Below are 16,481 nucleotides of genomic sequence, written 5' to 3'. Positions count from 1 at the left end.
GGATTATTTTCTTAATTTCACTTTTTGCTGCTTCATTATTAGTGTATAGGAATGAAATGGATTTCTATACATTGATTTTGTGTCCTGCAACTTTAATACATTTGTCAGTTCTAGTACTTTTTTGGTGGAGTCTTTTGGTTTTTTTCTATATATAATCATGTCATCTACAAATAGTGGAAGTTTGACTTCTTCCTTACCAGTTTGGATGCCTTTTATTTCTTTATGTTGACCAATTGCTGTGGCTAGGACTTCCAGTACTATGTTGAATAAAAGTGGTAAGAGTAGGCATCCTTATCTTGTTCTTGACCTTAAAGGAAAAGCTCTCAGTTTTCACAATTGAATATGAGGTTAGCTATGGGTTTTTTTATATAAGGGCTTTATTATGTTGAGTTATATTCCCTCTAGACCTGCTTTGTTGAGGGTTTTTATCCTGAATGGATATTGTACTTACTTTGTCACATGCTTTTTCTGCATCTGTTGAAATGACCATCTGGTGTTTATCCTTTTTCTTATTGATGTGATGTATCTCATTGATTGATTTACAAATAATGAACCACCTTGCATTCCAGGAATAAATCCCACTTGATCATGGTGAATGACTTTTTTTTAATGTATGGTTGGATTCAGTTTGCTAGTGTTTTGTTGAGGATTTTTGCATCTATATTGAGAGATATTGGCCTGTAGTTCTCTTTTTTTGTGTTTTCTTTATCATGTATATCACATATACATGAATTTACAAATGCACGTAATGAATTTAGAAGTTTTCTTTCCTCTTGTACTTTTTGGAATAGTTTGGGAAGGATAGGTATTAACGCTTTTTTAAATGTTTGGTAGAATTTGCCAGTGAAGGTATCTGGTCTGGGGATTTTTTTTTTTTTTTATTACTGATTCAATTTCATTGCTGTTAATTGGTCTGTTCAAATTTTCTATTTCCTCTGATTCAGTTTTGGGAGATATGTTTCTGTGAATTTATCCATTTCTTCTAGGTTGTCCAATTTTTTGGCATATAACTTTTCATAATATTCTCTTATCCATTCTGTGGTGTTATTTCTCCTCTTTCAGTTCTGATTTTGAGTCCTTTTTTTTTTTTTTAATGAGTCTGGCTAAAGGTTTATCAATTTTACGATCTTTTCAAAGAACCAGCTCCCAGTTTGATTGATCTGTTTTATTGGGATTTTTTAGTTTCTCTTTTATTTCCACTCTAATCTTTATTTCCTTCTATTGGTTTTGGGTTTTGTTTCTTCTTCATTTTCTAGCTCCTTTACATGTAAGATTAGGTTGTTTGAAAATTTTCTTGCTTCTTGAGGTAGGTCTGTATTGCTCTTTTCCAGGATACTTATTAATAATGGGCCCCTTGTTCACTCTCAGGTATCCTAGTTTAATGATAAATTATTACTACTTTACAGATGAGTAAATAAGAGCCCTTGAGGTTAAATGACTTGCCATAATTACTTATTAGTAGGTAGTGTGCTGAGGACTCAAGGCCAGAACTGACACTAACTTGGGAGTTTTCTAGAAATAGAAGTGGACATAAACAGAAGCCTTTCACTCTGTCCTTATCTTTGAGGAATAGGATCCTCCACAGTCCAAACTACAGTCCACTGGTTTGTGGAAAGTGGGAACCATGTTTGTAAAAGAGGGCTGCCCTAGACTCTTCTGCATATGATTGCTTTCCATTCTTTTCTCACTGAGTCACTCATTTCATATCTAGGTTTTCATATTGTCCCCTGGGTCTTAACTCTGCTACTGGATCCCTTGACCTTCAAGAGCGTAGCCTTCTGAGATGACTCACTTGTGTGCCATTGTGCATTCTTTTTCTAGTCTCAGCCTTGAGTCTAAATGTATATCCTTGAAATATTTGCCCCAGTACAACCTGTAGACTATTGATATATATGGTTTTCTAGTCTCCACAGAGAGGTAAGAGGGAATTGGTTAACAGAAAGTTGTACCTGAACAAAATCCACTCTATAAGATGTTCATCAAGAATTTGTAAAGTGCACATGGAAAAGACAAAGGAAACTGCTATAAACCAAAATAGGAACTGTTGGGTATGTTAATGTAATAGGATCGGAAGGATTTTCTTCCCCTTATGTTTAATATTTCAGTATTTTATCATGTAGATTTTTAAACACATTTACAAATGTAATGTTCCTACTTTGTAGGAACAAACGTTACTTTTACTTTTGAACCTTACCTGAGAGACTTCTATAAACTATCTCAGTGTTTCTTTTTTTTTTATTTTTGAGAGACACAGAATGTGAGTGAGGGAGGGGCAGAGAGAGAGGGAGACACAGAATCCCAAGCAGGCTCCAGGTTCTGAGCTGTCAGCACAGAGCCTGACATGGGGCTCAAACTCATGAACTGTGAGATCATGACCTGAGCTGAAGTTGGACACCTAACCAACTAAGTCACCCAGGTGCCCATCTCAGTGTTTCTAAGAAGCCTTTACTACCACCTGCCTTTTTTACTTTTTTTTTAATTGAAAAAAAAAATCTTTTTAATTTTATTTTTTGAGAGCGAGGGAGGGAGGGAGGGAGAGAGAGAGAGAATGAGCAGGGGAGGGGCAGAGAGAGGGAGACACAGACTCCAAAGCAAGCTCCAGGCTCTGAGTTGTCAGTACAGAACCCAAACATGGGGCTCGAACCCATGAACCATGGGATCATGACCTGAGCTGAGTCAGACGCTCAACTGACTGAGCCACCCAGGCGCCTCATTTGCCTTTTCACTTTTAATCATTTCTCAGAGCAACATGAAAATACTTACATAGAAGGTCCCCAGCAAAGCACAAGGTACCTGCATTCACGTCTCAGAATTACCAAGGAGATGTAATTGATAGTTCATTCTTGTCAGTCGTCTTAAATTTTTGTATTCAGAAGAAGCATCTACTTTAAAATCATGTAAATGGTAATGTGATTTAAAAAATATGAGACTCTTCATTGTGTTTTTTCTTCTTTAATAGCTCCCAGCAGTGGTAACCAAGACATGTCAGCCTGGTTCAATCTATTTGCAGACTTGGATCCACTTTCAAACCCAGATGCTATTGGACACTCAGATGATGAACTTCTTAATGCTTGATTGAAATTATGTCGTCACTTCAGTGGCCTTGAGACATCAGTTTTACAACATAACTGTCTTTGTGGAAAGGAGTTTATATTGTAACACATACACAAAAGCATCGTGTTTGTGGATATAACACTTTTTAGCCAACTTTAAACAGATGGTAAGGACTACATCTGAATAGATTTAAGTATCTCTTTAATATCTTGGATCTTCAGCTATCTTGATAATATGTTGAAAATATTACAAACTATTGAGTGTGAAATGGATATCAGAATTTGTTTCAAGATAACAGGAAGGAATAATTCTGTAAATAAGGAGTTGGGCTTTTTTCTTTGGAAAGCCTTTTATGTTCAAGTTGCCTTGCTGACTGTGAGACTTCTATATGTGGATAAAGACAGCATGTAAATTGGGTTGTGATTTGGGGTTGGTTTTTAAATAAAACCGTAGCAGGGGGAGTTTTCTGTTGTGGAAAATAGCACTAGAACCAGACTAGTTTTGTTTTTAGCTAGAAAAGTAGATTAAGATTTGAGAACTCAATTTGCTTTCATGAAATCACAGAGAACTTGGTGCTTTTCTCCACCTGGGGGCTAAAATGTAGTATTAGTTTTTTTCCTTCATACAGAATCATGGACACCCCTCAATTCCATGATTGAATTTTCATAGGGAAGTAGCAGGATGATTTGTTTGCTAAATCCATCCTCTGTAGAAACATAACCCATCTCCTAAGCCACAAGAATGTCTAGTAACATTCAAGACATTGTACAGGTGTCTCCGGGCCTAGTTTTTTTTTTTTTTTTTTTTTACACATTACTACCGTAATATACAGTATTCATATTCTTTCTGAAAAGAAAACAAGGGGAGGACAATCCCTAAGCAAGTGGCAATAGTATTCCTGAAATTACCCAGAAACTTCTTTCTGAATGAGGGAAAAATGCTAAACAACTTATCCTTATACATGTAAGGGTACACCTATCCTTACACATTCACTTACAACCTTTTTCTTGACATGATTTAACCAATCATGTTAAATCATAGAAGCCATCATAGAAGGCTCTACATGATCAGTAAGAACCGGTCTTGTTTTTCCACTTTTTTCCTTTTTGTGGGTGACATCATCTGAGGCTCTGTTTGATTACTATGGAAAAACTGTTATCCTTACTGGAGGGAAGTTAGTGTAAGCTAATGAACACATAGCCACTGTATAAATTTGTCAGTCAATATCCTGTTCTTTTTTCTTGCCCACCCTCTGTTTTGAGACAATTTCTTCAGAATAAGAAATTCTTATTTTTGACATCCAGTTCATTGCATCTCCATAAGGAAACATTTTAACTAAGTTGTTCACATCAGTTTCCATGTGCTCCTAGTTTTAAACAAGCTTATTGATTGTTTACAAAAGAATGGATTGTAATGTCTGAGTCACTGTATATAGAAGAAACAGGGTGGGTAAAGTGCCATCCACCTCCATGCGTAGCATTCTGGCCTAGCTACAATCTGAACCACCCAGGAGCTCTCCAGAAAATCGCTACTATGTTGCAATACTGCAGAGGCTGGAAAGACCTTACCTGAGGATCAGAAACATGGACTCAGGAAAAGATTATGTAATCTTTTCATGCTTATTTCCATTTTTTTATTTGGTTATCCTTTCAGAAGGATTTTTTTATTCAGTAAAATTCTCCAGAATGCACTAGTACTGTTAGTGTTCTGCCAAATTCAATCACCAAGGGTCGTGACTCATAATCATAATTTAAATTCTATGCCTATGGTGACTCTATGCTCTCAACTTTACTTCCAGAAATTGCTAACTTTATATCATGAGTTTGTGCCATTTTTCTTTAACTAATTTCCTTTCACTAATGCATTAGTTCAGAAATAATTTGTGTATTTCCTTCACATGCACATTATCTTGTATAAACAAAGACACCTCACCAAAGAGGAAAACCACTGGTTTCGCCAAGCCAGAACCCTGAATCTCAGACTATAAATGTGTACAGATAATGACTTCAATTTTCAAAGAAAGAACAAAAGTCCTCAAAAAAAAAAAAAAAAAAACCCTCACACACAATAGATCTTATTCAGTTCTGAGATTCTCTTAAAATTTCTTCTCTCAATAGAGTGTGTGTTTGTTCCTTTAACCCAAAAGTAACATTAACTGGCTTAGCAAGTTCAGTTATAATTTCAACAAATCTAACAACTCCATTTTTGAAGAGCACATTGAAAACTTTGTTATTAAAATGAAGGTAACCATATTTTTTTCAGTATTAATTATTTGAAGTTCAGTCATTACAGGCCAGAAGCAGAAATCTGGCTATATTACACCTACATTGCTAATAAAGGAAACAAACCACATATTTAGTAGGGAGTGAAAGGAAGGACAGGATAGACATAGAACACAAAGGTGATCAGTTGCTATTTGCCTAAATCTAGATCAAACATTCAATAAGAAGTAAATTAATTAACCTTAACCAAAGGCAAGCTGAGAACTCTCTCAAATGTATCGTTTTTATATTAAATGGGGGAAAATAATATCTCCTACTTTTTAATTCCAAATAAGAATGCATTTAACCTTTGAAAAGCCCTGAAGAACTAAAACTTGTCTAATCTTTCTTACAACCACTTTACAAATTAGACAGGAATACCAGGGCATATTAAGATCAGATTGATGTAACTTTGTATTTTTTTGAAATCTTTCATTAATTGTAAAACATAGCTCTGATATGGTTAGAAACAAACTGTATTGTAAAAAATAGGTTTCAGTATTTGCACAATGAAAAGTGTTTGCATTTCAACTATAGATATTTATTTCATGTAACTATCTTTATAGACCATCTGGAAATGTAGAGGTCTTTACAGCTTAAGAACAAAAGGAAGTTTATGCTCTATTTTACTGAGCCTCTTTTAATAGAGATTACAAGATGGCATAAAACAAAAAAGTTTATTTCCTGAAATATTCAACACAAACGCAATTATTGTTAACCTATTCAAAAATTTAGGTTTTACCTCAGGACCATAGTAGTAAAAAGGTAGTTTGAATTGCTATAGATAACACAAAATGAAAATAAAACCAAGACAATTAATATCTTTGTGAGACTGATTCTTTTTAACTTCATTACAGAAGGGACTTTGTAAGATATGGGAAATAACAGAATGTGTATTTTTTGTGTGTAAATACATTCAGTAACAAAATACAAACCATAAAAATATCAAAATTTTGAGCCTAGAAACAACCAATGAAATATAAGCATAGTATTTAACCTGACTTGCTGAAGGCAGGAATAAAAAGAAGAAAGGCAGTACTGATCTAATTTATTTCAGTCTTCCACAGTATTGGCAGGGCCCTGTGTTTTCTTTGAGCAATGAAGCCAGCCCAAGAATCTTGGATACTGAAATTAAATTATGAAGGAAAAACAAATTTTAAATATTAATTCAGCAGTACTGAAAGTAATGCACTTAAAACATACAATGGTAAATTGTTTAAATATGGCAATGAAAACCTATGGAACAGGATGAGTCACATCAATATGCCAAGCTTTAATAAAATACCTCATTTTTATGTGCCATTTAAAAAGACTAAAAAGTTGAATTAAAAACTATCCTTGGTGGGGCATCTGGGTGGCTCAGTCAGTTAAGCGTCTGACTCTTGATTTCAGCTCAGGTCATGATCTCATGGTTCATGGGTTTGAGCCCCACATCTGGCTCCATGCTGGCAGTGTGGAGCCTGCTTGGGATTGTCTCTGTCCCTACCCTACTCTCTCTCAAAATAAGTAAACTTAAAGAAAACCAAAAACTGTTCTTGGCATTTAAAGTCAAAACATGGTTCTTCACTCAATGGTATAAATAAATGATCAAAGTCCAAAAAGTAAATACCAAAAGGAGATCCTGGTGGTGGTAATAGGTAAGATTTTGAAGTGCATGTTTTTACATTAAAGAAAAAAAGTTTGCTTTTTCCTCACATCAAAGTAATATCCATTCATTTAAGAAAAATCATCTACAGCCCTACCGTCCAGAAATAACAACTATGGACATTATATACTGATATTTTATACTGCATTTGGGCTCACATATTTTTTTTAGGTTTATTTATTTTGAGAGAGAGAGTGTGTGTGTGTGCGTGGGGAGGGGCAGAGAGAGAGAGAGAGAGAGAGAGAGAGAGAGAGAGAATCCCAAGCAGGCCTCTGCACTGTCAGCATACAGCTCAGTGCAGGGCTTGAACTCACAAACTGTGAGATCATGACCTGAGTAGAAGTCAGACTCTCAACCAACTGAGCCACCCAGGTGCATCATTAAATTATGATCCAGGTGCGGGGCGCCTGGGTGGCGCAGTCGGTTAAGCGTCCGACTTCAGCCAGGTCACGATCTCGCGGTCCGTGAGTTCGAGCCCCGCGTCGGGCTCTGGGCTGATGGCTCAGAGCCTGGAGCCTGTTTCCGATTCTGTGTCTCCCTCTCTCTCTGCCCCTCCCCCGTTCATGCTCTGTCTCTCTCTGTCCCAAAAATAAATAAACGTTGAAAAAAAAAAAATTAAAAAAAAAAAATTATGATCCAGGTGATTTCATTTTGTCCTCTGTCTGAAATGGCCATACCAAATTAAGATTAAAAAAATAATTTTGGGGGTGCCTGGGGGGCTCAGTTGGTTAAGCATCCAACTTCAGCTCAAGTCATGATCTCACAGTTCATGGGTTCAACCCCAGAGCCTGCTTCAGATTCTGTGTTCTTCCCCCCCTCCCCCCGCCCCTCTATTCATGTTCTGTCTCTCTCAAAAATAAACATTAAAAAAATTAATTTTGACCAGACTCATCTATATACTTGTCTACAAGAGACTCATTTCAGACCAAAAGACCTGCATTTTTAAAGTGAGGGAATGGAGAAACATTTATCATGCAAATGAATGTCAAAAGAAAGCCAGAGTAGCAGTACTTGTCTCAGACCAACTATATTATTCTTTTTAAAGTTTATTTAAGCAATCTCTACACCCAACATGGGTCTCAAACTCACGAGCCTGAGGATCAAGGGTCACTTTCTCTTCCAACTGAGCCAGCCAGCCCCTGCCCTGACAAACTAAACTTTAAAACAAAAATAGTAATCAAAGAAGTACTTTATATAATAAAGTGTTGGAACAATCCAACAAGAAGATATAACAACTGTAAATACCTATGCACCCAACGTGGGAGTGTGCAAATACATAAAACTGTTAATAACAGACATGAAGGAAATAATCGACAATAATACAATAGTAGGGGACTTTAACACCCCACTCACTTGATGGACAGATCATCCAAACAGAAAATCAACAAGGAAACCATGGTTTTAAATGATACATTGGACCAGATAGATTTAACATATTCAGAACATTCCATCCTAAACAGCAAAATGCACATGGAACATTCTCCAGAGTAGATCACATATTAGACCACAAAACAAGTCTCAACAAATTTTTAAAAGTCCAAGTCATAGCATGTATCTTTTCTGACCACATGCTAGGAAACCAGAAATCAACCACAAGAAACATCTGGAAAGAGCACAAATACTTGGAAGTTAAATCACATGCTACTAAATAATGAACAGGTCAACCAAGAAATCAAAGAAGACATCAAAATTACATGGAAAAAAATGAAAATAAACACAGTGGTCCAAATTCTTTGGGATGCAGCTAAACTGATTCTAAAAGAAGTTTACAGCTGCTAAACTGATTCTAAAAGAAGTTTAGAGCTATATAGGCCTACATCAAGAAGGAAGAAAAATCTCAACCTAACCTTACACCTAAAGGAGCTAGAAAAATAAGAATAAAACCCAAACCCAGCAAAAGGAAGGAAATAAATAAAGATTAGAGCAGAAATAAACAAAATAGAAAACTTAAAAAAAAAATAGAACAGATCACTGAAACCAGAAGCTGTTTGAAAAGATCACAACATTGATAAACCTCTAGCAGGACTCATTAAAAGAGAGAGAGGAAGGGGCGCCTGGGTGGCACAGTCGGTTAAGCGTCCGACTTCAGCCAGGTCACCATCTCCCGGTCCGTGAGTTCGAGCCCCGCGTGGGGCTCTGGGCAGATGGCTCAGAGCCTGGAGCCTGTTTCAGATTCTGTGTCTCCCTCTCTCTCTGCCCCTCGCCCGTTCATGCTCTGTCTCTCTCTGTCCCAAAAATAAATAAACGTTGAAAAAAAAAAGTTTAAAAAAAAAAGAGAGGACCCAAATAAACAAAATCACAAATGAAAGAGGAGAAATAACAACTAACACCAAAGAAATATAAGCAATTATAACAGTATTATGAAAACCCATATGCCAACAAATCGGACAACCTAGAAGATATGGATAAATTCTAGAAACATATACTTAGCAAAACTAAAGCAGAAAGAAATTTTGAACAGAGCAATTATCAGCAATGAAATTGAATCAGTAATCAAAAATCTCCCCAAAAAACAAAAGTCCAGGACCAGATGCCTTCACTGGCAAATTCTACCAAATATTTAAAGAAGAGTTAATAGGGACGCCTGGGTGGCTCAATTGGTTAAGTGGCTGACTTCGGTTCAGGTCATGATCTCTCAGTTTGTGAACTCAAGTCCCACATCAGGCTCTGCTCTGACAGTGAAGAGCCTGCTTGGCATTTTCTCTCTCTCTCTCTCTCTCTCTCTGTTCCTCCTCCACTTGTACACACTTTCTCCCAAAATAAACTTGAAAAAAAAAGATAACATCTGTTTTTCTCAAAATACTGCAAAAAATACAAGAGGAAGGAAACTTCTAAATTCATTCTACAATTGATCTTAGCCAAAAGGCCGAGAAGCGATTTAAATTCATTCTAAAAGGACAGTATCACCCTAATACCAAAACCAGATAGACATCACACACACACACACACACACACACACACACACACACACACACAAACAGAAAAAACAAAAAAACAAAAAACAAGAGAACTACAGCCCAATATCTTTCATGAATAAAGGATGGAAAAATCCTCAATAGTAACAAACCAAATCCAACAATACATTAAAAAATGATCCCACATGATCAAGTGGGATTTATTCCTGGGATGTAAGAGTGGTTCAATATTTGCAAAAACAATCAACATGATCTATCACATCAACAAGAGAAAAGATAAAAACCATATGGTCATTTCAATAGATGCAGAAAAAACATTTGACAAAGTAAAACATCCATTCATGATAAAAACCCTCAACAAAGTAGGTTTAGAGGGAACATACCACAACATAATAAAGGCCATACGTGAAAAAGCCACAGCCAACATCATCCTCAATGGTGAAAAACTGAGAGCTTTCCCCTAAGGGTCAGGAACAAGACAAAGATGTCCACTCTCACCACTTTTATTCAACACTTTTATTCAATAGTACTGGAAGCCATAGCCACAGCACTTAGAAATAAAAGGCATCCAAATTGGTAAGGAAGAGGTCAAACTTTCACTATTTGCAGATAACATGATACTAAATATAAAAAATTCTAAAGACTCCACCAAAAAACTACTAGAACTGATCAATGCATTCAGTAAAATCAAAGGATAGAAAAATCAGTGTACAAAAATCGGTTGCATTTCTATACCCTAATGAAGCAGCAGAAAGTGAAATTAAGAAAACAATCCCATTTACAACTATATCAAAAACAATAAAATATTTAGGAATAAACTTAACTGAAGAGGTGAAAGACTCTGAAAATTATAAAAACACTGATAAAAAAAATACTGCTAAAATGTCTAAACTACCCAAAGCAATCTACAGATTTAATGCAATCCCTATCAAAATACCAACAGTATTTTTCAAAGAACAAACAATCCTAAAATTTGTATGGAATCACCAAAGACCCCAAATACCTAAACAATCTTGAAAAAGAAAAAACTAGAGGTATCACAATTCCAAATTTCAAGTTACATTACAAAGTTGTAGTAATTAAAACGGTATAGTACTGGCATTAAAAAAGACCAGTGGAATAGAACAGAAAACCTATAAATAAACCCATAGTTATATGATCAATCTTCAACAAAGGAGGAATGAAATATCCAATGGGAAAAATTCTCTTTAACGAATTGTATTGGGAAAATTGGACAGCAACATGCAAAAGAAAGAAATGGGACCACTTTCTTACACCATACACAAAAATAAACTCAAAATGGATTAAAGACCTAAATGTGAGACTCAAAGCCATAAAAGTCCTTGAAGAGAACACAGGCAGTAATCTCAATGACCTCGTCCATAGCAACATTTTTCTAGATATGTCTCCTGAGGCAAGGGAAATAAAAACAAACTATTGGGACTACATCAAAATACAAAGTTTGTACCACAGTAAAGGACAGTCAACAAAATTAAAAGGCAGCCTACTGAATGGGAATAGATATTTGCAAATGTCATATACAATAAATATATGGTATCTAAAACATACAAAGAACTTACACAAATCAACACCTAAAAAACAAGTAACCCAATTAAAAAATGGGCAGAAGACATGGACATTTCTCCAAAGACATCCAGATGGCCAACAGACACATGACAAGATGCTCAACATCAGTCATCATCAGAGAAATGCAAGTCAAAACCACAATTAGATACCACCTCACACGTGTCAGGATGGCTAAAATCAAAAGTACAAGAAACAAGTTTTGGCGAGGACGTGGAGAAGAGGAACCCTTGTGCACCACTGGTGGGAATGTAAACTGGTTCAGCCACTGTGAAAAACAGTATAGATGTTTCTCAAAAAATTTAAAACAGAACTACCTTATGATGTGATAATCACACTGTGTATTTACCCCCAAAATATAAAAACACTAATTGAAAGGGATATATACACCCCTGTTTACTGCAGCATTATTTACAATAGCTGAACTATGGAAGCAGCCAGTGTCCATTGATAGATGAATGGATAAAGAAAACGTGGTGTGTGTGTGTGTGTGTGTGTGTGTGTATAAAATATTTATTATGGAATATTATTCAGCCATAAAAAATAAAATCTTGCCATTTGCAACAACATGGATGGAGCCATAGAGTATAATGCTAAGTAAAATAAGCCAGAGAAAGACAAATACCATATGCTCTCTCTCACATGTGGACTTTAAGAAAAAAAGGGGGGGGGGGCGGAAGAGAGACAAACCAAGAAACAGCCTTAACTATAGACTGATGGTTATCAGAAGGGAGTTGGGTGGGGGGGGGGGGGGGTGGGAACAGGGCATGGGGATTAAATAGTATGCTTATAATGATTAAAAAAATTAAATACTTTTGTCTTTTCCTCAAAATGTCAGGTTAAAAAAACACCAAAACTGATCGAAGTCAGCTCTGCCTCTCTAAAAGTTGTGCTTCCAAATTAAAATACTTCTTGAAATTTCTGCACCTGTGCAACATTAAAACTAACAGAGCTTGCAAATTCATGTCAGTAACTTCTTTGGTAAGGAATTGGTGTCTAACTTGGGTACTTTCTCTTCACCCTCTGAACCAAGCTACACAGCAGCTAAAGTAACAAAAAGGATGAGAAAGGAAAACGAGGCAATGACCCAATAGCACATAATCTGCAATGATACTGAATGCCTGTATTTTATTAATGCTACTGTTCTGGAAGTAGCAGTGAGGCTTTGTGTTTGAGTTCTACAGTCAGACTCGGTTCAAAGCCAGACTTTGACATTTCTCAGATGACCATGGAAGAGTTTGTCTAATTCCAATTTCGTCATCCACAAGATAGTAAAAGTAGCAGTGTTTGGCTTTATAGGATTATTGTAAAGATTAGGGTAAACAGTTAATATATAAAGTGGCTGGTACTTGGTAAGCTACTGATAGTGTTACCTATTTATTGATTTAAGTTCAATATCCTTGACTATATAGTTATACCTTGAACAATGAGGGGTGGTTAGCTACCCCCACCCCACATAGAGTTAAAAGTCCGTGTGTAATTTTTGAGTCCCCCAGAACTGAACTACAAATAGCCTACTATTGACCAGAAGGCTTGCCAATAACACGTCATATAGGTTATATTATCTGTTGTACTCTTTAAAGTAAGCTACAGAAAAGAAAATATTAAGAACTCATGAGACAATACATTTACAGTACTGTACAGTAGAGTACTATAACTTATTGATACCATAAGTCATGTGTTTACAAGCTTAATCATCTGTCAGTACCTACATCAGCAGTCTTACACAAAACACCATAGATGCAATGTAATACTAACACTAGACATCAAAAATGAAGACAGTGTAAAAAAAATTCATATTCATATGTATAATAGTTCACACATTGATAATGACACAGCATCAGTATGATAGATTTACAGTAGCCTAGTATAATCCATATGATTGCTTCACAGTAGCCTAGCCTATAATGAATGGATTCTTATATTTTTATGGCATATATTAAGTAGTAGTGTCATTCATAATACAGTATTGGAAAAGAGTACATTTTTAAAAACCACTTAACCTGTGATGATAGGCTGATATAGTTGCTTCAGTTATGAGAGAGGCATACTATAATGGAATTCTTTGAAACCAATGATATAAAACAAAACTAACACATTAATCTTATACCAAATATCACTTACCTTAATGCCTATGTAAGGATAGGTTATCCATTTCAAGTCTTGTACACAATGTTCTACACAATACTTAGGCAATATAATGATGACAAAAATGTCTCGTGCAGTTCTTGCCATACAAGATTTTCACGAAGACCCAACATACACAACAGATAAGTTTATTAACAGTAATGGCATGATTAGTTACTATTAAGTGAAAGCATCATAAAAGTCTCATCTCACATTGAGTAGTATACTGGCTGAGGAGGAAGATGAGGAGGGTTGATCTCATGGCCTTTGGGATGGCAGAGGCAGAGGAGGTGGAACAAGGCCGGAAAGTTAGGCACACTCAGTGTTAACTTTATGGAAATACATTGTAATTTCTGACTTGCCTTTTTATTTCTCTAAAAATATTTCTATATGGTATCAATCCTCCTTCCACCATTTGCTTTAGTTTCAGTGCCTGTATCACAGAAGGGTCCAGGTTATGAAATTAGTCAAAAGTAGTCGTGAATAACCAGAACCCTTCTGCCAGATGGTCTAATGTCAATGTTTTCTGGCACTGCTTCTTCTACATCTTCTTCCTCATCATCTAGCACTGATTTGGTAGCACTCATCTCCATCAAATCTTTTAATTCCTCTGGTGTTGTGTCCATTAGGTCTTGAATTTCTCCAAGATCCAAATATTGAAACTGTTTATACACACACACACGCACACACACAATCGTTTTTACAACATCCAAAATCTCATTATTTCCTCGACCGTCATAAATCCTGTGAAGTCATGCACAACATCTGGACATAATTTTCTCCAGTAGGTATTTATCCTATTGGGTTTCATGGCTTTCACCACTTTTTCTGTAACAGTGATGCCAGACATCTTCAGTGGCATAAGCCTTCAAGACTTTCATGAGGTTCTATTGAGGTTCTCTTCCATAGTGTTGACAGTGCTTTCTATTAAGTACAGTGTATAACAAGCCTTGAAAGTCCTTATGACCCTTATCTACAGGCTGAATTAGAGACACTGTGTTGAGGGGCAAGTAAACCACTTTGATGTCTTTGGTGTTGAACTCATAGGGTTCTAGGGGCATTGTCCAGTATCAGAAGAATTTTAAAAGGCAGTCCCTCAAAGGCAAGTTACTTCCTGACTTCAGGGACAAAGCATCAATGGAACCATTGGAACCAATGGAAAAAGGTTTTCATTGTCCAGACCTTCTTGTACAACCGAAAGACTGGCTGCTGGTATTTTTCTTTTCCCTTCAAGGCTTGGGGATTAGCAGCTTTATAGATAAGGGCAGTCCTGATCATAAATCCAACTGCATTTGCACAAAACAGTGGGGTTAGCTTATCCCTTTCTGCCTTAAATCCTGGTGCTCACTTCCTTACCATTAAATGTCATTTGTGACATTCCCCCCGTCCCCGAATAAGCCACTTTCATCTGCATTAAAAACCTGTTCAGGCAGATATCCTTTTTTCTCAATTATTTTCTTGATGTCTGGGAATTCATCTGCTGCCTCTAGGTCATCAAAAGTTGTTCTGTTATCTTTACATTTTTTAAGTCGAACCACTTTCTAAATGTTTATTTTTGGAAGAGAGAGAGCGTGAGCAGGGGAGGGGCCGAGAGAGGGGGACAGAGGATCTGAAGCAGGCTCCACGCTGATAGCAGCGTCACCAACATGGGGCTCAAACTCACATACCGTGAGCTGAGATCATGACCTGAGCCAAAGTCGAAAGCTCAACCAACTGAGCCACCCAGGTGCCCCAACCCAAACCACTTTCTAAAATTATTGAACCATCCTTTACCGGCATTAAATTCTCCAACTTTAGAGCCTGCATTTACCTTCATAAAATGACTTTGGGTTTTCATGTATCATATTAGTTTACAGATATGCCCTTCTTATAGCAATCCTGCATCCACAGAAAAGCTTCATTTTCAATATGAGACAAAAAAGGTGTTTTGAAAGGTTTTCGTGTCTGCTGGTATAACTACAATGGCTTCATATCTTTTTTTATAATGGTCCTTATACTGGATTAATTTATCTTGAAAAGGTTACCACTGCAGCTTCAAACCTCAATCTATGGTACATTATCAATCAATTCCACTTTTCTCTGCTTCTTGGGAGAACTTCCAGCATCTCTAGTGGCACTCTGTATGGGTCCCATGGTGTTATTCAAGGTTTATGGTACTGCACTAAACATGATGAAAAATACATGGGAACTGCAAGATCACTTTTAACTCCCACACGCAATTTACTGGAGAGACAAACTGCTCATGTTAGTGTCACACAACGTGTTAAGAGGATACTTGCAACACTTGCACTCACCACAATAGCAATACGTGTAAATGAAATTATTACAGTAATACAGCATGTACTATAATTTTATGCAGTTACGATTTGGTACTGCACCTTCCTATTTGTTTACCTTTCTCTTCACAGCAAATGGCACCATATATAGTTGTGCGTGCACCTAAGTTTTGATAAGTTTTAACTTAGGAGAAATTTGTGTGTATTTTATGGTAGTAAATGATCAAATAGACTACTATCTACAAATATTTTATGCATTCATGAGATACATTTTTTCTCAAAATTTTTTGGTAATTCTAAGCTATGCAGTTCATCTGTGAGTTTTTTCAAATTGTCAAAAACCTTTAAAAAGTTTTCCAATATATTTATTGGGAAAAAAAACCTGTGTTTTTCAGGGGTTAACTGTATTATCACTTTATAAGCTAAAATGAATTATATGGGACCATTTTCTATGACTGAAAAGTTTTGGCTTTCTTAGGGAATGAATAAACTTACCTAACAAAATATAAAGGAGATGAGAACAAATGTTTGCTTCCAATTTTATAAGTTAAATTATTTTCACATTCTAGTAGCCATTTAATGGCTGGCACTATCAGCATTTCCTTCATCTCATAAATAA

The 16,481-nt window shown here is 36.2% G+C and overlaps 1 protein-coding gene across 5 annotated transcripts in view; it reads left to right on the top strand.

Annotated features, from left to right (window-relative positions):
- The window catches only part of ICA1L (islet cell autoantigen 1 like), a 93,231-nt gene extending 87,097 nt beyond the window's left edge, over nucleotides 1-6,134 (top strand). For 4 of the 5 annotated variants that reach the window (XM_086719306.1, XM_086719303.1, XM_086719304.1 and 1 more), the window contains one exon: nucleotides 2,960-6,134. In XM_086719306.1, coding sequence (XP_086575432.1) covers nucleotides 2,960-3,075 — 116 coding nt within the window. In that variant the 3' untranslated portion in view covers nucleotides 3,076-6,134. The remainder of the gene's footprint in view (nucleotides 1-2,959) is intronic. The other variant, XM_086719305.1, reaches the window with a different exon arrangement.
- Nucleotides 6,135-16,481: the final 10,347 nt, after the last annotated feature.

This window comes from Puma concolor, chromosome C1 (genome assembly GCF_028749965.1).
Source record: "Puma concolor isolate L17-30 chromosome C1, mPumCon1.1.hap2, whole genome shotgun sequence".
Classification (NCBI taxonomy): Eukaryota; Metazoa; Chordata; class Mammalia; order Carnivora; family Felidae; genus Puma; species Puma concolor.
This window is presented reverse-complemented; position numbering and strand designations above follow the sequence as displayed.